The sequence below is a fragment of the Odontesthes bonariensis genome, chromosome 23, assembly GCF_027942865.1.
Source record: "Odontesthes bonariensis isolate fOdoBon6 chromosome 23, fOdoBon6.hap1, whole genome shotgun sequence".
NCBI lineage: Eukaryota > Metazoa > Chordata > Actinopteri > Atheriniformes > Atherinopsidae > Odontesthes > Odontesthes bonariensis.
The window spans coordinates 8266856-8289589 of NC_134528.1; the positions used below are offsets into that span (position 1 = coordinate 8266856).

At 42.7% G+C, this 22734-nt stretch overlaps 1 protein-coding gene across 3 annotated transcripts in view; it reads left to right on the plus strand.

Moving 5' to 3' along the window:
* The window catches only part of LOC142374548 (leucine zipper putative tumor suppressor 2 homolog), a 26859-nt gene continuing 4125 nt past the window's right edge, over nucleotides 1–22734 (plus strand). Inside the window, exons 1-5 of one of the 3 annotated variants that reach the window (XM_075458267.1) lie at nucleotides 1–258; nucleotides 4185–4293; nucleotides 11889–12003; nucleotides 21307–21843; nucleotides 22059–22655. In XM_075458267.1, the coding sequence (XP_075314382.1) occupies nucleotides 21334–21843; nucleotides 22059–22655 (1107 nt within the window). In that variant the 5' untranslated portion in view covers nucleotides 1–258; nucleotides 4185–4293; nucleotides 11889–12003; nucleotides 21307–21333. Of the gene's footprint in view, nucleotides 259–4184; nucleotides 4294–11888; nucleotides 12004–14816; nucleotides 14936–20439; nucleotides 20532–20630; nucleotides 20760–21306; nucleotides 21844–22058; nucleotides 22656–22734 lie in introns of those variants that run through there. The other 2 variants (XM_075458269.1, XM_075458268.1) reach the window with 2 other exon arrangements.

A 22734-nucleotide genomic window follows, 5' to 3' on the forward strand; every position in this document is an offset into this window, starting at 1 on the left:
CTCCCCTCTTCTCTAAAAGCCCTGCAGCTTTCTGTCCACCCCAGTTCACAACAAACGCGCTTTTCACGAGTTGAGCAGACAGCAGAGGGCCGAAGGAGGACATTTAACATGCAGTTTTGTCAGCACACACCCTTGTAAACTTAAGTGCTTGTGGATAAGACGACTTAAAAGAAGAAGAGCAACACCGTCGCACTCAGAATTTCTCAACATTTTGAAGAACGGAGCAACTCTCCTGGATAGTCCACCTCTCTGCACATGGTAGGATTTTACTGTAACTACCCAAAACTAACTGAGCATTTAAAGTGTAATAGGTGTGAAAGTTTTTTTGTGTCGATGTTGCAGTTTTTAGGCTGATTTGTGTGCGCGGCGCGCGACCCTTACCTGTACGTAACCCCGCACAGGTGTGAGGACGTTAAGCTCGGTCTGCACGACACGACGCTGTTTCTCTATTTACTGAAAGTGTTGAGGAAACTGAGTGAATACGAAGAAGTCAAGTCTCAGGAGGGAATTTTTTTTTTTTTTTTTTTGATCATGTGAAAAAGCTACCAAGGTGCACGAGAGTTATTTTCGCCTCAAACTTTCATTTTTTCTATCAACGCGTGCATCGGACGCGGCAGGATGGGTGGGTTTAGACACGACAAAGTACCTCCTGCAGAACAACCAACCACACTCATTTCCTGCTCAGACTTCAGCTTCAGTCCAGGCCATAAATCAACTATTTCCTTATCGTGGACTTTCTGCGCATGCTTCCTCCAGCCTCTCAAAACAAATCTTATTTTTTACTTTTTTTTTTTATCTTATCTCTTAAACAACAGAGAGGCTTGGATGATTACTGCAGGTTGGATGAATGTGTGCGCCAAACCTTGTGTATTTTCTTTGAGGATCTGTTCATTGTTCCTTTGCAACCTCACTTAAGCCACATCATTTCCCTGGTGTGGGACCTTGGTTTCTTTCTTAAAGCTAGAAATGGCAAATAAACTCCACAAAGCATCAGGGACCTGACTTATCGGGCAGCTCCATAGAAACTGAAAGGCTTGCTTTCTTTGGTGGAGCTCCAAAAGCATTCAGACTTCGTGTCTTAGCTGTATTTGCTGGTATGAAGTAGATTTAAAACATCCTTTAGGGCCAAGAGGTCTCTGTAGTTTTATGTTGCAACAAACTGAGTTCATCGTCTAAAGGGACGGTGACAGATTTTACATCCAAGTGACGACACAAAACAGTAGTCGGTCTGTTTTCTAGCTTGTATGTAAGAAAGAGTGGTTTGAGTTTCCGTGTTCTGGCTGAGCTGAACCCAGGGCACAGCAATGACACATGTGAATTCTTAAAATGAATGGCATTCCCCTTCTGACGCTGGGTAAAGCCGCTCCTTGCTCAACACAGAGGCACTTTCACAGCATTATTGCATGGACAGGTGTGGGGCCAGAACTAAAGAGAAACGGGAATATAAGTCACTCTTTCACAAAAGTGTTGATAAATTCGACTCGCGTTCATAAAGCTCGATCGTGCACGGCAGCACTATGCTGTAACAGATGGAAGATTCCCGAGAGTGCTCATGCACTGTAATGAGATTGTTTTTTGTCTATTTTTATATGCAGCTGCCCTCATCTGTAAACCACTGCCAAATATTTGGAACAAAGTGGGAACATGGCAAAGAAGAACAAACAAACTGGGCAGCAGAGTTCAGCCCAGAGGTCAAATGCTTACCTGAGCTCGTTTGAAAGGAAGCTGGGTGTGGAGCTTTGTCGGTTTATTTGCATTGATAATTTGTCAGGGATTTTCTGAGCACATGGCGAGCTTCGCTCAAACCCTCTCGGTGGATCTGCCTCCTCAGCATATCAGCTTGATTGCATTCACGTGGAGCTCTCCTGAGAGTTGGATGCGCTCCCTGACAGGAGTGTTATGACTCCGCATGTTTGAGTAGGGTTGGGGATTGAAGCATCATACAGTATGAATCTTTTAGGACACCGTGTCCATTCCTTTCCCGTAGTTTGCTGCCTGCTTTGTTTCTGTTTATGTGGGAACCTGCAGATTTGAAATTGCCCTTCAGAATGCTTCTTTTTGCTCAAAATATTTGGTTTCCAGTTCATACTGACAAATAGCAATTGTACTCTCCTGGTCATATGAAGTACGAATGTCATATACATGTATTTCTAGATTGCCACATCTCTACATAGTTATATGATATTGTTGAAGTAAGAAGAAGTCTGCAGGCAGCCTTGTGGTGCAGTATATGCTGGCTGTTAAAGGATGGGAAAGAAAACACTGAGTGTATACATCCACTTCATGTAACACGCCTTGTTGGTTTCTGGATCAGCTCTCCTGGAGGTGTGAATACAAGTGTCCACGAGACTGTGTTCCATCATAGATTATCGCTTTTCTTCCTGTGAAATGCTATAATTTATCATAGATTTATGTTTCCTGTAAGGGATCCTTCCGTCTTGCTGCTCTGAATATTGTCCTTGAGCTGTTCAACTGAGGGTCGGGTCGCTCCATTCTTTGTGTTACACTGCACTAATCGCCTCCTTCCACAAGTAAAAAGAGAGAAACTTTAGGAGACAAGACAACAATGGGAGCATAGCGGGAGCTGTCAGACAGCACGCAGGCTGCGTTTTTTTATTAGTTGGCCTTAGGACCTGTCAGATTTGTATTTAGTGCCTTATTGTTTTGAATTCTCTCTCCTCTTGCTGGTTGTTAGCTGTAATTAGGGATGTTGCAGAGTTTCCCACAGCACAGTATTTCAAACTGCCTGAAACAATGATGCTGTGACTCATGGGAGCTTTTCAAACAATGAGCTGTGGCTCAAAATTGTCAGTAAGCTCATGTCTTAAGTAACTTCATCTTTTAAAAGAAGCGGTTCATCTTAAGTTGAAGAGCTGTAGATCTTTTCTCATGTAATTATGTCTTAAAGTTTCATTATCCTAAGGAAAAGGTTTGTCGGATGAGTTGAACAGGGGATTTCATTAAGTCGACTGCAGATTACTGAGGATCTGTTGTAGGGTCATAACATGCTGTCCTCACATTCCCTCCAGTTTCTAATGTGTCTTTTAGTCAGATTGGTGGACAGTAACGTTATGTCTAATAAAGCTGACAGTTACAGAGTCCACTTTCCGACAGTGATGACCTAATGTAAACGCAGTATGATAGCTATCAGTTTTTGTAAACTCTGGCCGGCCAGATACAAGTGTCTGGAAATAACTGAGGGGCAGTAAATGTTCCTCTTATCTTGTCAACACAGTTCAGACACTACAAATAGAATAGAATAGAAAAATACTTTATTCATCCCCCAATGGGGGAAATTCAAATTAGTCAAGTAGCTCAAAATATTGACAATGATTGTATATTAAAATTCTTCTGGTTATATTGTGCAGTGTGATAACATTTAATCAGAAATGTGTACGTATTCCTCCACGTGACCCTACCAATCGGCCCCGTCTCTCTCTGTGTTGCTCAGCTGTGCTTTGAGACCATAAAAGTTTAAAAGCTCTTACTCAAACAGACAATGTGAATCTTCGGGGCCAAAAATATATTCGTGCTTTTTAACCTCACTTAGGCAACTGGATCCACTGTAGATGTAATTGTTCGCACACTTACTTGGGCTGTTACTGCATGATTCTACCAGTGAACTTCAAAGAACGGTGGGATTTTGGAGGATGTAAACAATGATGATGGAGACGACAGCTGGGTTTCCATCGCTGTTTCTGGTTTTGCACTTGAGAGAAAAGGTGAATAAAAATGCTGAAAATTTGAAAAACTTCCCAAAATGTTCAGGTAGGTTCACATGCTCCCTGGAGGTGGTTTGTTGATGGGTTTTGAAGAAGAACTGAGGTGCATCAGGGGAATAGAAACAAATTTCCGACAAACTTGGCAAAGATTAAAATGTCCTGACTCGCTGGCTGTCTTCAGTCTGAATGTTCCCAGATATTCCCAGAGATTAAAGTAATTCCTGTAGAAGAGCTCACTCTATTTCCCTTTTTTTTTTTTTTTTTTTTTTTTTTTCTTCTCTCTCTACTTGAGATTAGTTTGCCTTTAGGACAACTACTTCCTCTACTGAATTACTTTCAAGAGCTAGCTAGCCTATACCGCCACCTTCTGGTGATGGCAATACACAGTACAGTTGATTTATTTTAAACCACTCACTTGAAATGTGTCTGTTTTTAAAGTTTTTTTTTTTTATTTTTTTGCAGCTTTTCAAAAGATCCCTTCAGGTTTCAGAGGACGCGCACAACTGACACTCCGAACGAATGCAGTTATACGCGAGGCAGCCATCGTAAACAGTCGGACACATTATTAAAAGTAAGTGTTTTTTTTTCTGCTCAAGGCCGTACAAACCGCTTTAATGTGCAGTGAATGTCAGTCACTCAGCTGATGGGTAAGCACACACCGGTGTGGAGCTGATCCATATGGGAATAACCAAAAATCAACAGCAGCAGGTCAATGAGGTAGATGAGGAAGTCTCTTGTTATTTTGGCTGATAAGCAGCAACTGATATGTGAAAAGGGCTTTAATCTAATGGCAGTCTACATTTAGAACTTTCCCTCCCCATTCAGGCTCACGGCCTGCGACCCCCTCCCCAGGATTTGGCTATTCTTAACCAGCTCTGAGTTTTGTGCACAGCTGGACTGCACAGCTGTTTTAGGTCAGTGAGAGGCAGGGGCTGAGGTTTCAGAGAGCTCTGATTTCTGAGCCTGGGAACGAGTCGGACGAGCTTTTTTTCTGTCTAATCTAGACTGTATGTCCTGACCCGACCACATGACGTCTGTCACAATTTTAAGGAACACCGAGGGCACAAAATGTTTAAAGGGATTGCAACCGATTTATGAAACACACATGCTTCGTAGTGAGTGCTCTTTGGTAAACCCATGTGATTTCTTTTTTTCCCCCTTTCTTTGTCCCAGTTTTCAGGTGCAGAGCACAATGGCCATTAATCTGTGGGCATCCTTTACCTCCTAAATTGCCACATTTTGTCACCTCTTTTCTTGGTGCTATGATTTATGGACTCATTTCAATGCAAGTGGACCAAACCACCGTATTCTTAAACTTTATCCAAAACTATGGCCACAAGTAGCTCTTTTTAAAGAGCTCAGTAACTCAACTGTTGACTTCTTGTATCGTACAAAAACATGTCTGCCTTTTTTCCACCTCAGTGAACCAACGTGTACAGATACTTTAAATTCCTGCTTTGTTTTGGCTTATATGTTGCCCATATAGTTGAATTTAGCTTTCATTTTAGTTCTCAAGGTCCTGGTATTGTACACCGGTTCATCATCATGACTCAGTGGGAATTTATTAGGAATCTTTTCTTCTTTATGACGAGCAACATATCTGCGTATCTGAAAATAAAAAGCCTATTCATATGGAGAACTGAAGACTTTTGTTCCCCTCAGGTTTGACCCATGTCACTGCATCTTTTCCTGCTGTCAGAGAGACCTGCTGCAGTCATGATTAGATTTACAGTTTTGTAAACGGCTTTAATAAGATGCATGACCAGCTGAACTTTGCTTCCATTAGAGCAAAGTCAGCATCACCAAATCCATTTAGTGTTTGGCTGACTAATGTCCTTAAAGGGAACACTAGTTAATTCTGAAATAATTTTGCTTATTACGTCCGTCCTCTGGTGGACAGAATACGCGTCAAGCCTGCTTAATTATGGGCTGCCATACACACAGGCGCAGATGCATCTGTAATAAGCTAATACTGACTGGTATACAAGCCCGGTCCTCGAACATATTTAACATTATACCATCGGGATGTTTTAGGTTATTTCAAAGCGCTGCCATGGAGCTGCAGGCATGCCCGCGGACGTCTGGTCCTTTTTAATGTTTTACAAGGCGATAGTATTCTTCCGAATGATGAAAAGCAGAATACATTAAATGATTTCTATTTAGATTTCGTGTGCGCAGATTTTAGTGTGAGTTTTAGGATTTGGGAACAGTTTTGTTACAGCTGTCCCGGTGCCCAAGTCTGAGCTTACACCAGAAAGTAAGTCTTGTCAGGAGGATATTTCACAGAAAACATACACGCAGTGTGTTGCATAATCTTTTGTTACTTATGGATGATTGCATGCTCTGAAAAGAGATGAAAAAAAGCTTGAAAAGCAACATGCCCTTTTCCCATGAGCAGCTCTGATTGTGGTGGTAGTTAGCGTGATCATGACATTCACAGCTGCTTCAGGGAGGCCCATGTGTGCTGATGTACAGAGCAGGCCTGCAGCGTCTCTGACTCCTTTCTCTCTCCTCCTTTTCTTTTGTCCTCTTATTTCTTACTCCTCCATAAATACAACTCATTTCATCACTCACTCACTCTTCATTTGTGTCAACTGCTTGGCATCCTACTGTAATCCATCTCATAACCCCATAACTGCGGTGTAGCCCACAGACTTTCTCATTGAGGCCAGGAACATGAGAAAGCACAGGAACAGAAAACAAACAAGTCAGTAATTTGATATAGTAAATTATGTCCCAGTCTATTTCAAGCTGGGTCATATTTAGTTGTTTTGTCTGTTGGTGTTTTTTATAAGTTATAACACTGCACTTGCCAAGTTTGTTGCTGGTAAAATGTCAACAATGCCAAAGAGATGTTCAATTGAGTGGAACAATGGTTAAAAAAAAACCCATTGTGCAATCATGTTTGAAATGGGAAATTATGGTAAATTAAGACAACTGTAAAGATTTGTCATATTTCTAAAGGCAACTACTCATTAGCTGTAGTTTATTTCACCATAGAGGTAGATTGTTGCTCTCCTACTGGAGGCGCACTCCACAAACCTCAAGACCAAAAGGAACTGCTGCCAGTGCTCCGGTGCCAAATACTACAGGACACTCCCAGAGGTTCAGTGTCAATGGGCCAGATTTGTTTTGGCTGCGTGCAGATGACCTGCACAACATTAGGCAGGTTATTTTAATGTGCTGGGTCAGAGTCGCATGTTACTGCTTGATTACAAGTTTACCGAAAGACTGCAGAAGCCACAGGAGTACTCCTTTAGGAGGGTTCACTGTACGTTTTATGGCTGGATTGTTTGCTCACTGATTGGGACTTTCCTTTGGGACTGGTTAAATGCTCATCGGGGGCCACCGAAGATTCCTCTGTAGCAGAGAAACTGTGGTGATTAACTCTGTTAAACTGTTTATGAACAACCTGTCTGTCTGGACTAGAATCACTGAAGATCTATTCAAATAACAAATTGTAAATATTCTTTGTTTAATCTGTTGACATCAAATTCAACACAAGTGTGTTTCAATCTTTTTAGGCCTGGAGTGACTTTTGGACATTTTCCCCTTTCAAGCCCGATGTTATATCATCGTTTTTCAAGAAGCAAAGACGGTGGCTTCATTTTTTCTGAACTATTGATAAACACAGTCAGCCATTTAAAATAACTTCTTCCGAAGGCTGTTTTCAAATAATGCTCAGATTTTAAAATGCTTTTATAGATGGCGTCCCTCTCCTTCATTCTAGTTTTTCCACCGTTTCCTCCTTTCACTGTCTCTCAACAAGGTTATTTCCCCCCTTCCCTCCTTCCCTCTCCTGACTCTTTAAAAGCAGACAGCGTAAACCACCATGAAATTTAATCCTGTATCCTTTGTTGCTGGTACTTTACTCTCCAACACCAGAATTGGTTTAGAAATTTGATTTGGCCGCTCAGAAAATGATTTTAAGAAATGCAGCGCTATTAAAACTTTCTCCACCCTTTCCCATTGTTCTACTTGTTTAGCTTTCTCACAGCGTGGGTACAGTGTTGAACTGGACTTGCATCCATGTAAGTGGGACCACCATCCCCAAAGTTGTTTTTTTTTTTTTTTTTTTTCTAATAAATATTTCCTCACTGTCAGGCCTGATTTATTCTCCAGCTGGGAGGACACAAATCATTCAGAACATTCAAACAGACTCTGTTTAACATCAAGTCTGTCATCTAAAACCAGGAATCCTCAGACGCACTGTAAGGAGCTGTAATGTATGTAGAAAGGTCTGCCATGCAGAGTGCTGACCATATGGTGAGAGGCCTAGTGACTGAAAGGTAAGGAGGTGGTTTGGAAGAGCAAGTGTGCGAATCAGAAGCTAGGTGGGTGGTGGGATCCGTGGTCGCTGTGTCACAGCATTGCATAAGGACTTACGTAGGCAGAGGGGAAGTGGGTCTGAAGCAATGAGGGTGGAGAGCCGTTGGTCCTGTCTGTGTACACTGATGGGATGAGAGATGTTTACTGTTTAAACAGTGGGCTGTCTGTAGAGGAGCCAGGGATCCCTGTCTTCTCTAATTTCCCATGTTTTATTTTCAGTTGATCTGTTATTGCTTTCCCATGTTTGATCCCTTCTATTTGAATAGCAGTAATGCAATCATAGAATCAAGAAAATAATCAGATTTAAAGTTAAACTATCGTAGCTGAATTGAAAACCTCACTTTTTGTTGTCATATAATTATAGTCACTGAATATTTGTATTCACATGGTTCGCGGATTTCCACTACATCAACCACTGGTCCTTGATAGAAAAAGTTTCACATAAACATTGTAGTTTAAAAGTTAATCGGACACCAAATTTTCAGCCTCATCTCGAACAGATTAAAGAATTCTTTTCCCTCCGTAGGTTTCTGAAATGTTGGAGGATGTTTGCGGTTTGGCTTGAATGATCCTAAATGTCTGAGGAAAATACACTGATTTTTGAGCTGTTTAAGATGGAATGTAATGCTTTCCATGTGGGCTGTCTTATTGCTGTGAAAACAAGGCAGACATGCTGGCTTTCCCTGTAGATTCACTCCCCGCCCGCTGCCCATTTTATCCTTTCAAACAAACATCTTTTGCGATTTCATAATTTCTGAATACTAGTCTCCTCGTGTTTCCCCTGACATCTACACTGCTGTCCTTCACCACACCTGTGCACAAACATGCACATATCAGTCCAAAGAACAATGTCCGTGTGGCTGATTGCATGAAGTCTTTTACACTACACTACTTCCCTATTTTCTGAATGGCCTTTGTTCAGAGTGTGATGGTCCCACATTTCTTATTGAGTTTGTTAGCTTGCCTGGAACTTGTGACACTCTGTTGGACATTAAAATAATAAACTCCAGTGTTGCAGGATGGCAGTGTTTGGATAGGGAAGAAGTGGGACACCACCCTATTCCTTAATAGTCTGCTGGCCTTGTGTTGGTGTGTTTTTTCACACTTCTTTGTGCGTGTGTGTGTATGCACACTCCTGTAACCCTGGAAAATACAGGACCTCATTTATCCTCATTACTTATCATCTTTTACACAGCCCTTCTCAATAGGTGTCTAAATTTACTACCTGTGCTTCATTCTGTTTCATGCAACCTTCCGACCACTGCACAGGATTTTGTTGAGAAGTTGCAGGTAACAACAAGACGTATGCCCTTCACCTCACCTTTACCTTTCGACTGTGCAGCAGAAACTACGGTGGCAGTGAAAATGAGAGTCCTGCTGCAGAGTTAGTGTTTGGTTTGCTGTTCAAGACCGTTGTAGAAACATGGCCGACAATGAGGAGGTCTCAAAAATGACAGTTTAAACCGTCAGCAGAAAAAAACCTGTTCTGTCTTTGAATCATTGGAGTGTCATAGCCTGAGCTCTTAAAAGCCACTTATTTGCGGCATAAACTTGGGTTTTCTCAGAGGTTTATGAATGATGTGATTAAATCCTGTTTGCCACTACGATGGATTGTAAAACTTTGAGTGATGTGAAACATGTGGGGTAAAATGGGGAGATGAGAGGGGAGCATATTTTAATGGCAGTGCATGCGACGCGTTATAGGAAGAAATCCTCTAAACCTTCGGGATTCAAAGCTACCTGCTAAACTGTTGTTCGGACTGCTAAAAAAAAATGTAAATGCACCTCAGGGCAAGTTTCTTTGTTTCGGGGCAAGTTGCTTACTACACGTTGATGGAAATTGACTTTTGAGGATCAGGCCACAGTAACGTTTATTGGTATTGAAGGTGCTCGGCTTTTTGGATTTAGCACACTTGCTCCTCTTCTTGTACCCCCCCGCTGTTTGTTTTTCTGTTGAGAGGATTACCCCCCTCAGTGGTAAAAGCAGGTGAGGTGTTGCCCTCAGAGGAACACACCTGTTCCTGCCATGCGGGGTTGTTGTTGGCTTTTGTAACAAAAAGATTTTTAAGGGCATTACTTTAATGGGTTCTAAGTGTGTTATGTGGTTTGGCCCTATTGTGCAACATTTAGCAAGCCAGCGTAAAGCCTTTTGGATTGAGCTTCATCCCATGTGGGAAGCCGCAGTCTCTTCAGCACTTCCATCTGTCCACGTCATGCATTAGGCACAGATGGAGGAGCTGAAGGTGGTAGTTTATTTAGGCTCGGGCTACGTTAGTTTTAGCAAACATCCCTGAGCTTATTGACGAAGCGGGATGCACGTTAACCAGATCCTACCAAACCCCTCCTCTTTTGTTTCTCAACTGATTTTAGTGTGAATGCAAAGCGACTGTAAAGATGAGGGTTTTGGAAATGTGTTTCTAACACCATGATATGAATGTTGAGTGTCCCTTTATCTCAGTTGGTTAGTTGCTCTTAGGTACAGCAGATCCACGTGACAAATAAACTGGTTGTTACCCAACAATTTCATGTTAAAGAGGGATTGTTGAATGCACCACAGAGCAACTTTTAGTCAAATGAATGGAGCATATAGAATTAATTTCTCATTTCAGGCTGTGCACTTTTATTCTTGTACTTTTTTTAATTGAATTATTTACTCCATTTCATTGGCTCTCTGAAATGAGTCTGACCTTCAGACTCGCCTTTGGCCACTATATCATGTGTTGAACTCATTATTATTTAAAACCTTTGAAATGTTTAAATTCATCTCTGACATTGTGTGTGACAAAAAACCAGAATAACTAAAATAGTTGATCGTGTGAGAAGCTTAACATAACCCTGATACCCAAAGGGGGGTGGGGCAAGGTTCCTCTATACGGAAAGTGCATTCCATTAAGTACAATGATCATTTGAGTACATACTCTAAATGTTTTTTAGATATTTTTTTAACTCTGGCTGAATGTAGCAACTCTCTGGGTCTGGAAATCGCAACATTTCAAGTTCTTGCTATAAACTATTTATAAGATTCTGCACTGCACAGTCCTACTCTCTACAACTCGTTTGTCCAGAGTGTCGTGTGAGTTATTAATGTGTTTTCTAAACACTCTATAGATCTAATGCTGAGGTTTTCTGTTAATTATCAAATTTATTTGGGCTTTAATATGAGGTATCGTGGAAGGAGGTCACGGAAATCGGGCAAAATTCGAGGAGTTAAACCTATATGAGATTCACAAACTAAATATATAGTCTCAGTAACTCGGTACTGTTTGTTGAAAACATGGTAGAGCCACAGGTAACATAAAGTCATGTGGAATATTAGTCTAAAATGCAATCCGTAATCCTTTCTCGTGCTCCTGTATTACAAACTTTAATATTGCTTTGACTGTGGCAGGGAACCTTTGTTTTCGTGGACAACAAGATAGAAACTGACCCAGACTGTTTAGAAGCATTTTATCTTTCACTTAAAGGTTGAATTGCTTTACTCCATCAGCAGACTTCAGACGGTTTGACCTTGGAAAATGACCAAAGGTTATTTCATAACTTAGTGCTGTGAAAGGTAACAGACCTTCACACAGGGGAGAGTTTCTGTGGACGGGCTACTCGTCTGAGGATTGGTCCTCACTCTTGTTGACACGGAAAATCCCCTTCAGTCTCCACTTTCCTCCATGTGAAGCTGTTTTGCCAGTGTGACTCAGATTTTCCTCCTTTTCTTTCTGAATTCTATAAACACTTGTCACATTTCAGGTTTTCCAGCTTTCCACGGACCGCCATGGTCTCACTCCTTCTCTTCTGCTGATTCTACAATGTGCTCTTGTTTTTTTTGTTTTTTCATCCCATCAGACTGTGAGAGGCGAACAGAGAGAATGAAGGTCTTCTCACCGGTCTAGTTCCTGCGATGCTCAACAGACCTGTGCATACAGGCCTCCAGAAGCTGAAGACAGGGCGTCATCGACGGGTAAGAGGAGGCTTTTGGTTGCAATGGGGTTTCAGTTTGAACAAAGAAGAACTGTTGAATATGAATTCATAGAAACTTTAAACAATCTTGCATTGCAACTTGAGTTTTTTAGCCATAGGGATGCTGCTTTTATATTTCTACTTGGTCATTATTTCCAGTTGAGACTGCAGTGATGTTGAGAAATTGTCTCAGAATGCCACACACACAGCGTCATGCATCCTGTGTTGATGTTAACACATTCCTACTTTGCAACAGATCTTAATCAAGCATGGAGTATATTGCTGTAATTCCAGAGTTGGAGGCACAGCCCTAATCTTTTTGGCACATTATTCTGTAAATCAGAGCATGGTTAAATTGGGGTCCCTGCTAACTCAATACAGCCAGCCCATTTATGTGGATTTATGACTGGACTTTACGAGGAGTGCTTATTTCAATCAGCAGAGGTCCTCTCTCCCTTCCCTTCATTTGGGTTTGAAACTGATGAACCAGATCATGTCAAAATGTTCTCACTTACTTTATTTCTGAGGTGTTCGTGGATTGCTTTGTGCCATGGTGGATTATTTTGGAGATAAGTGGTCCAAAGGGCTGGCTGGTCAAGCCCACTTTTAGCTGGAGCGTCCAATGGGAGTGATGTCCCCATGCCGATGCAGCACGGACTGATGGATGGCCTAGCTTTCTGTCGCTTTCTGGTCCCAGCCAGAGCCGTTGTTATGAAAATATAGAAGGAAGCAGGCACACAAACCACAGAGAGATGGCAGCTCAGCTAATGATGGATGACCGCCTGCTTGGTATCCACTAGAGATGCGAATAAACTAGAATTGTGGCCTCTGAGGAACTACTTTTAGTGTTCACTGGAAGTTTGCTTGCTGACAGAGCGTCTGAACACCTGAATGTTTATGTAGGATTATGAATATTATGTGACTGAGTGGGCTAAATGAGAGACCACCTGACACCACCTTATAGTTTTTACTTGTCTGTCCTGCAGAAGAAAAGGGAGCCATATAGTGGTCATTTTACTGTTCTGTTTAATCCTGTAAATCAGCTCCCTAAAAGGGGGCCGAGTCATATTAAGCACCCCTCTGACCTATAAAGAGTTGGTGTTAATGGTGGCATTCGCAGAGGTGATTTGCAGCCCGCGTCTTGATGCCAGCGCTGGTGACCTCGAGCTGACTGATTGATGGTGTTTGTTGTTCAGTGTTGGACTTGAACTGAGGGTGGTTTATGTGTCTTTGGCTACAGCCTGATGGGACTTTACCTTACTGAGTGTTATGCGGACCTCCCTTTGAGACGTCATCAAGAATGACCATGAACTCCCTCCCAAGCATTACGTCTCAAGGACAAACTTTGCCTACCAGCGTGACCCAGTTCTAAGAGCAGGGAGGGAGGGAGTTGAAATGAGGGACAGATTTGTGTTTGTGTGTGTGTGTGAGTAAGGCTGTGGCAGGGCATAGCCTACTTCTCGTACCCTACTTTACCCCTCTCTGTATGTAGGAGCTGAGCTCCACTGATTGCACCATCTCTTCCTGTTGTTTCTCTTGTTTTTTTTGTCCAGATGGGGGATTACAGGTCGTCAGCTTCTGAAAGCTGACCACCTGGTTACTCCGGATGTTAGAGATGCTATTTGTTTTAATTTGATAATCCTTAATACCCTTTCAGAGACAAGAAATCCAGCTCGTGTGTCACTGAGGTTTCACTGGGGCACAAATGAACACAAATGCCCCCACAGTGTGAGAAAAACATTTAAAACTTTCCATCATCATTTCCAGAAGCAGCTCTAAATCGACAGTTTTACCTGCTCACTGCTAAATGGCAGAAAGACACAGACAAACTGTGGACAGAGTATTTGATATTTGTGGTAAAAATGAGCAGTTATTGTGACAACCTTTGCGCTAAACTGGTTCTATCGGTTTAAAGTGTTGAGAGTTCATTCATGCAGCTCTGCTGGACCCGGTTCCTTTCTGGAGGGGCTGATGCATATAAACATCTGTTTTGAGCAACATCCATGAATATAAAGTGTTCCAGTAATTTTAGCCTGACCAGGAGGCAGACTCTCCCTGAGTCTCATTCTGCAGGAAGAGTAAAACTCCACTGTCCTGACTCCCAGAAAAGGTGAACTTTAGGGTATCATTGCCTCTCTGCAGCTTTGGTGAGTGTTTTTGCCAGCACAGAACCCATTATTCCACCTGTTGCAGGTTCTGGTTGGAACAGCCCTTTAGCTCACAGTGGATCTATTGAGGAGTGGAACAAGGACAAGTTGTACGACAACAGACTTGCAGAAGAAACCATTAAGTGACACCCTCTTATGTCATAACTTTAGATCTACCTCTGAACAGGTCAAAATACTTTGCTGACGGCTCAATTTAGAAATAAGAAAATGCTGAAGTCAAAAACTCATTTGTTGTACATTGAAATTTAAACATTCCTCAAAATGAGGTGATATAATTGAGCAGTTGTATTTCTTTTTACTGTGTTTACTGTCTAAGGAGGATAGGGAGAGCAAAGTAATCTTTAACTGACAGCTTTAATTTCCCCAGCTCTGTTTTTTTTTTCCTCCTTTTTTGTCTATTTACTGCCCAACAAAGGCCATTGAGGACTTTGCAGAGTGTAGTTCTTTTGGCCAAAGGAAATTGCAGAGGAGTGGAGTGGTGAGAGAGGAGGGGTATCTGTATCAGAGAGAGGCTGGACTGTGCAGGGAGGAGGAGGAGGAGGAGAGCATGAAAGCAGAGGAAGGGGAGGAGACTGTGTTCTCATTCAGTGGCAGTATTGGGCCTGAGAATGAGCTAGTTTTTTTTTTTTTCATTTCTGGAGGGGGATTTAGGGAAGTTTTCCTTAGGAGGGGTGGTCAGAAATGTAACGTAGTGTTTGAGCTGAGGCTGGATTATCAGGGGGAACTGCTCAGACACCAGAGCAGCCATGCATGGAACAAACTGGGGTAAGAAACTCATGAGGTTAAGATCGTTGTAGAAAAGGGAAGTTGCTTTGAATCACTCTGGCTGTAAATAAGACACGTTGTTTGATTAGAGTTGTGTTTGATCTACTGTTTCACTCGTACAGTCAACATGTGCAAACTATGCAGGTTAACTGCCTGTTAATGTGGAAAAAATTGTTTTTTTTTAACAGTTTGTTGAATAATTGATGAGTTTATTACAGTAACTGTCATGTAATGTGGCATCCGCTGTTTTAAATTTAATCTTTATAATCAACAGTTGTAGATTCTCAAAGGTGGAAATATTTTTTTCTTCTCAGGTTTAGACTGTTCATCAGTCAAGCCAAAGATATTTCTGATGCAATCCAATTCTAAAATGTTAAACATGTAATAGATTATACAGTTAAGTGATTGATAGATTTATCAGTGGGTTGTTTTAGAATGAAATCAATCATTATCTGCAGCCTGAAACTGCTCTTTAAAATAAAAACCTACTGTCATACTACTTGTCTTGACATCGGTGTGCATGTGTGTTTGAATGGAGGCCTCTGGTATTTCTCAGTGCAGTATAATCATTGACAGTGTTCGGTGCATCATTCAAACAAACCTCTAGGCCATCATGAGGAATGCTTGTGTGGTTAACCGCTTTCTTTGTTGCCACTTCTGGAGGTTAAGTGGGTCTTCTTAGCATTTAACATTAGATGGTTTTAAAACCTTTTTTTCACCAGGAAAGTCTTTTGAAATGAATTAATTGATCAGCATTTTCATTCAGACTTTTGGATGGACAAAACAAGCTGTTTGCCACCTGATCAACACTTGATTTGGTTTGGTGGCTGTAATTTCTCTCAGGTCTGTGAGGTGTCTGGCTGTAGGAAGGTGGGTTGTCTTGAGAACCAAAATAGCTTTGTCACACGTTTCCTCTATGTTCCAGTTTCCAAAGAGAGGGGTAAGAATAAAGGGATGGGAGGGGGTAACGGAGTGGGACTCAAAATTCGGAGTTTGGGCAGAGAAGATGGAGAGTGGAGGAGGGGATCTCCAGACTCATTTGTTTGTTCCCTCATGCAGACATTCCCTGCTGAAATCTGAGGCGCTCTTCTTTTCATTCGCCCTCTTTCCCTCCACATCCCTGTTTTATTCATAGGTGTTGCTCTCAGAGGTGAAGCCTCAGATGAGGGCTGGTATAACACAGCTTTTGGTGTGAGGAATATTTTTAGCCTCACCTCCGTGGCTGTGTGTTTATGGTGTGGTTGAAAACAAAGAAGGAGTTAGTACAGACTCTTTCAGTTGGTCTCAAAGCAGGTTTGTGTGACGTTGCAGTCTTCTAGGGCTAGGCTAATAAACTGTGTATACTGTACTGCTGTAACTGCCCCTGTAAAAAGGTTTTTTTATACTGCTGCCATCTCTAATTGCCAGACTCGGACGCAGTCAGGCGAGAGGTTACCTTCACATGCCAGTAAATGTCATCACACTTTATCAAGCTTAAGGCTTGCTATATGTGTGCCTGACTGTCAGACAAACTCATATAAACTTATATACAAGGAGCACGTTTATGTTTTCATACATGTGACACATGTTGGTTCATAGTTGATGGTTATGCCTGATTTTTAAAAAGTACCCAAATTGGATTGGCAAGTTTGGCACAATTTACTAATTAACATCTGTTAAAACTGTCCGTGTAATTACCACATGGGCAAAGCTGAAACCCTACCGTCATTAGATATCATTCATTGTAGTAGCTGCAAAATTCTTTGGCCATAAACACCTAAATAAACTCAAACTCAAATGACTTTACGGTGACTCCTTTGTCTGTCTAGTGTTTCTGTATTACGTAGGGCCTCTATAAAACAAACCAGGATTATATGGGACATTTTTTTTCCTTCTTAAATGACTTAGTAGTTACTGTTTGTCACTGATTCTTTTTAAAACCTTTTATAGACCAAGTTTGGCCAGTTCCAGTTCAGTCGGCTTATTACTGCATCTTTACTTTTTGTGGAGGATGTGTGGTCGTCTTGGTTTCGTCGAATGGAGACCTCAAGCAGGCACTGGGGAGCCGAGTGTGAAGCAGCTGAGATGATAATTAGCACCTCCAAGTATGAGACCATAGTCCTCAGTCGGACAACGGAGGATTGATTTCTCCCCGTTGGGAGTATGTTGCTACCTCGAGTAGAAAAAGTCGTGCTAACGAGTTTGGATAAGGTGGAACGTGAGACTGACGTTGATTTGGACTCTTTACTGGCCTGTGGGGAAGAGAGAGCCAAGTCAAAAGGTGAAACTGTCAATTTACCAGCCAATCTGTGTTCCAACTCTCACCTATAGTGCTGAGTTGTGGACTATAAATGAAAACATTTAATTGGGAATACTAGCAGCTGAAATGAGCATCCTCTGAGGGGTGGCTGAGCTCACCTAGAGATGGGATGAAGAGCTCAATCATCGCTCTTCAGAGTAGTAGTCGGTACTCTTTCGTATCGAATTTTTTTTTTTTTTTTTTTTTTTTTTTTTTTTTTTTTTTTTTTTTTTGCATTGTTCTTCCCCGGAAGAAGCCTTAGGACAGATCCAGGACTTAATGGAGGAGGTGGCTTTCCAGACAGAGGTCTGGAGTTCACTATACAGACCGTTCCCCCTGTGACTGAGTCCCATAGAAGTGGTAGAAAATGGATGGACAGATGTTGTACCATGAGGAACATGTGTCGGAGCACCAAGGGGTGTTAAACTGCTTTTTAGCTTAACCCTCTGTGGCAAAACAAATGAGATAATGATGGTCTTCATGAGATATTGAGCTCCACATACTCCTTTTTCCTATCAGAGAGAGATGTTTGGGATTATAGGAGGATGAGGAATACTCAAAAACGTGGCTAGCAATGAGGACTGGACCAGAAATGATGTGGCTTTATCACTAATGGACAGAGCCTGTTCTTTGTACAGCTAGGGCTCCAGTCCTTGAATGTGTGTGCATTCTGCAGATATTTTGTAAATCTGGGGTGGTCAGTGCTGTTTTTCTAAGCTGTGGTCTGATGGGGAAAAAAGACTGAGGGTGGATAACACTCAAAGACTGAAATTGAATCAGAAAGCTGGCTCAGTCTTGTAGTGGAGCTGGACCATCTGAGGCCAGTTGCAAGGAGGAAAATGTTGTCAAAACTTCTTTCCATTATTGATATCGTGCTCTAGTTAAACAGAGGACTATGCTCAGCCAGTCACTAAAAATGGCAAACATCACAGGAGTCCTTACTTCCTCTGGAAATTCAGTTGTACAATTCTTTTTCTCTTAAGTTTGATTAACTTTACACTTTCCACAGTCTTGAAGAACAACGCAAATTCTCTAAAGGAATTTAGAAGCTTTTTTTAATTTTTTTTTATTTCTTTTGGAAACGGTGGCTTGTGACTGATGAGATATGGGGGGGGGGGGAATAAAGCAGTAGCTGACCAATGCATGTTTAGTCTTCACTCTCTTTAGCTGGGCCACCACACATTCCTCCAGCTAGAGGAGTGAGTGACTGGCTGACTGGCTGACTGAAGGGCATTAAAACCCTCAAAGGCTTTTCCAGACAATAACAGTCTGCTCACAGTCAGAATCAGCTGACTCTGTAGACATTATGGGGGTGGCTGAAATATTGCCCTCATGCAGTGGAGTGTTTTTTTTGTTGTGCTCGTGAGATGTAAGATGTCATGGATCCATCTAGTTGTCATTAGTCGCTAATGTCCATTTATTTTCCATTAGCCCAAATAGGAGTGTATGGAGCACTGCCAGCGCTATAGAATGTCTGAGAGCTTTAAAATGCTAAGGAGGGTCCTGGCCTCCCTGTCAGCCCTCTGACCTCCTCCCCTTTCCCACCTCCTCCCGTTTCTGATGTTTGAGGCCCCAGTTACTATGACAACAAAAGGGAAACCGGGACCGCATGAACATGACGGAGGCTTTAAAAACAGTTTGAGATCCTTTGCTTTGCTGAGAAGAGTCCCTGCATAGTTCCTGAGGGATTAGAGCTCATTCACTTGTCTGGAGAGACTTTGTGGACAACACATGGACTCCCATTGATCAGAAATAATGATCTGAGGAAAACAACTGCAAGAGGAATTCTTTAGACTATCTAAACTAACACATATATTGGCTATTTCTTTTACTCGGATCACAAGTTTTTGTAGTTCTGTGTGATACTAGATGTACAGTTTCTAAGTAGAACAGTTTGAACACATGGACCCCTTCCATGCATGTGCTTCTTTTTGTTAATATGACAGCAATTTGTCATGCAAGTCTCATCTCTGGATAACCACTCTAGTCACTTTTTAAATTATTAGTACCCAGGCGAGCTCCCTAACTGCTGCACATCTCCTGAATGAACCTTGCCTTTTATAATAAGCTGTAGCACTCACAAGTTATTTTTATGGATTCTTTAATTGGAGGGCTGAGTGTCTGTCTTCATTCCAAAAAAATCCAGATATGATTATGTATTTTAAACATTGTCATGGACTAATTAGATTTTAAACTTTGGATGGAAAAATCAAGTAAGTTTAACCTGATTGGCTGTGCTCATAGGCACCGTCAGTACCACATGTTTCTCCTTCTGCCACTCACGCTGACACTGATGCAGTGATTAAAGTGTGCAGTAGAAGTCTTTAAAGACACACTGACACACATTTCAAACTTGGTTTTTCAAACTACATTCCTGGAACAACCAAAAAGAATCAATTGATTGATCTAATTGACCCACAAGGGAATGAGCAAGTGGATGTTTGACTTGCTAATAACAGCACAGTAAAGCACCAGCCACCAGTACATACAATAAAGCTGCTCCACCTAAGCGTGCTATTTAACAGCACCGGGATGACATTAAACACTGACATGGAAGACAGTCAAACTCTTGCTAATTTCTCTGTATTTTCAGTTTTCACGCATCATAACAACATACTGCAGTGCCAGATTTGCCTTAGTCACTTATGAGTTTAAGCAGGGATCAGCCAGATTTGAAGGGTGCTGATTAACGTGTGGTAATCAGTCAAATCGCACAAGTGGCCTCGTAGACTCTGTAAACTTGGCAGGTTGGAAAATGATTTGGCATGGCCCTGTTCTGGCTGCTGCGCTCCAGAAATGTCTTGCCAGCGTTCCAGCTGTGACCCCTTCTTTCACCTAATTAACCTGCTTCACTAACTGTCAACATGGACCGTCTTCTTCTTCGGGTGTTTTTTTTTTTTTTAATCTACTTTGTCAGTCAGATTAAGAGGGTTACAGAGCAGGTAAAACAAGAGGAAAAGTCTTGGTTTTGTTGTACTTTTGTTTACTTGGTGATGAAGCGAGAGCCGCAGTCGTGCAATGCTCGAAACCCTTTAGTCATGCATTTGTGACTCGCTAAACTGAAACTCTAAAACGAGGCACGCCTACATGTCGGATATCCTCTCATTCTCTGACTCACTGTGTTGATGGTTTTTAATCACAACAGGCTCTGCTGTTGTTTTGGTCCTAAGTGCAGAATGAGCTCATAATCACACGTCCTGTTGGTCATTGTTCTCCTCTATGAAGAATTCAGAGGCCACTGGACAGACTGTTGATATCTGTCTCTGTCTGCCATGTCAATATTTACCGCCAGTCCAGTGAGAGTGAAGGCGTGAACACGTGAGTTTGTCACTTTTCCTACATGTTATTTCTCAGAAGTACTCTGTAATACTTTGGAGACACAGTGTGTAACACTTCTGTCTCCTCTTTTGTGTTCAGTTTTTGAAGTGCTGCCCACAGTTGGGAACTTGGAGTTGCTCCTCAGGCTGATGAGATGTGCTGAGACAGTAGCTTTTGTTGCTGTCAAGGAAATGTCAGCATGTAATAAACCATTTTCTGCCTCAGATTGTAAGAGACTCCTTTCTTGTGCTGCGTCATGCCTTGCGAGCCTCGAGCCCCGTTTGTGCTGCTTGACTGGATTTATTGAATGGCTGCTCCTGGTTCTCCGTGTGTGGGCTACCATGGTCTTGTGTGATATTTATTCGCTTCACTCTCCTGTATATCAACAGTTTTACCTCTGCCATAGTTGGTGTTTTTTAACAGAGACGACTTATTTGACTGCAGCCCTGTGGGGAAACATGCTGCATAACTTGTTTTTAGTTTGATCAGGGAATGTGACAGCTGCAGGTCTTGGCTTCAGTTCCGTAAAAACACGACTAACACAGCTTTGACGGTTGAGAACGTTACCATTTTATATCACTTGATTGACATGTGCTCACGAGTTTGACTCGACCTGGAGACTAATCTTCAGACTCACTTGGAGCTGTAAGGACTTGCATTTACAAAGCACGTCTTGAATAACCTGAGATGGACGTGGATCTATTATGAAGTAAAACAATTGATTGAGAATCTGTTTAAACATCTTTGTTAGACTCACACTTCTCTTCTCTCTTAGCACAAGTGATCCTTCTGAGTTGTCACCATGGCCCTGGTTCAGGCTCCGCCCATATCTGCTGAGCCCCGCGCACCTGGCCACAGTGGAGGCGCACGCAGACGACATCCTTCCGGCTCCTCACCTCCCATCAACCTGCCACCCCCACCTCTGGATTCCATGGGTTCTGTCAGCAGCCTTGTTACTTCACGCCCCTACCAGGACCACCGCTCTGGCGTTGAGCTGGGGGCCCGAGTCCGTCGGCCCATGCCTGGAGCTTCCTGCCTGGGCTCTGAGTCAACCCAGGACACGCTACTGCAAAGTATCCCACCTCCCAAGAAGCAGAGCTCCACAGCGTCCAGCAGAGGGCTGGAGAAGGAGACTGGGAATGGGAACTATACCTATGTAAATGAGGAGTATGTAGGTGACTGGAATGACAACCATGTTACACCTACCAGCCCGGGAAGTGATGCAGATGAGACTACAGAGGGATTAGGGTTAAATGGAAATATGGGGGGGCCTCCTCCAAAACTCATCCCAGTGTCTGGAAAACTTGAGAAGGTGAGTCTTATACAATCAAAGTCATTTAAAGTATATTATAATAGTATGTTATCTGCTAATTGTACTGAGAACCTTAAAGCTTGTAATGGAAATGTAGCTGAAAGTGGCATTCATGGCACTTCTCGTTTAGGACGTGGGATGTTGGACAAATACCTTTTTGTTAACCCTTGCCTGCTTTCCTCTCTACACTTGTCCCATTGCGATTCCTCTACCAGAACATGGAGAAAACAGTGCTGCGGCCCACTGCCTTCAAACCCGTCATTCCCAAGAGCCGCTCCTCCATGCAGTATCTCTCCCCTCGCCACTGTGCCAACGGATCAGAAGGCCAAAACAACCTGAACCTGCTCAGCCCCGCCCACAGAGAGGTGTCGCCCTCCTGCTCTGAGAAGCGCAGCTCCTACAGCGGAGGGCGTAACGCCAGCGGTGGAAGCAGCCAGTCCTGCTCGTTGTCCGACTCGGGTCGCAACTCCCTCTCCAGCTTGCCGCCTTACAACAGCTCCAGCTACAGCCTGGCGTCCGGAGAGGCCCCCGCCGGCCAACCGGAGCCCGTAAAGAACATCCCGCCAGTCGGTGCACACGTGCACTCAAACTCGGATAGCGGACGCTCGTCTTCCAGTAAGAGCACAGGCTCTGGGTCATTAAGTGGCCGGGGGCAGCCCCTGTCTGACAGCGGGTCCAGCGGGCGCTCTCCCGGCCCTGTGGAGGGCTATGAAGGGGTGGTGAGGGACCTGGAGGACAAACTGAGGGAAAGAGAGATGGAGCTACAACAACTCAAAGAAAACCTGGATGAGAACGAAGCTGCAATTTGTCAGGTGTGTAAAAACCCAAACTCCTTCTTTCCGTGACGGCACACTAGCTTTGTACTGTAAGCTGCGAGGGACATGCACTCTG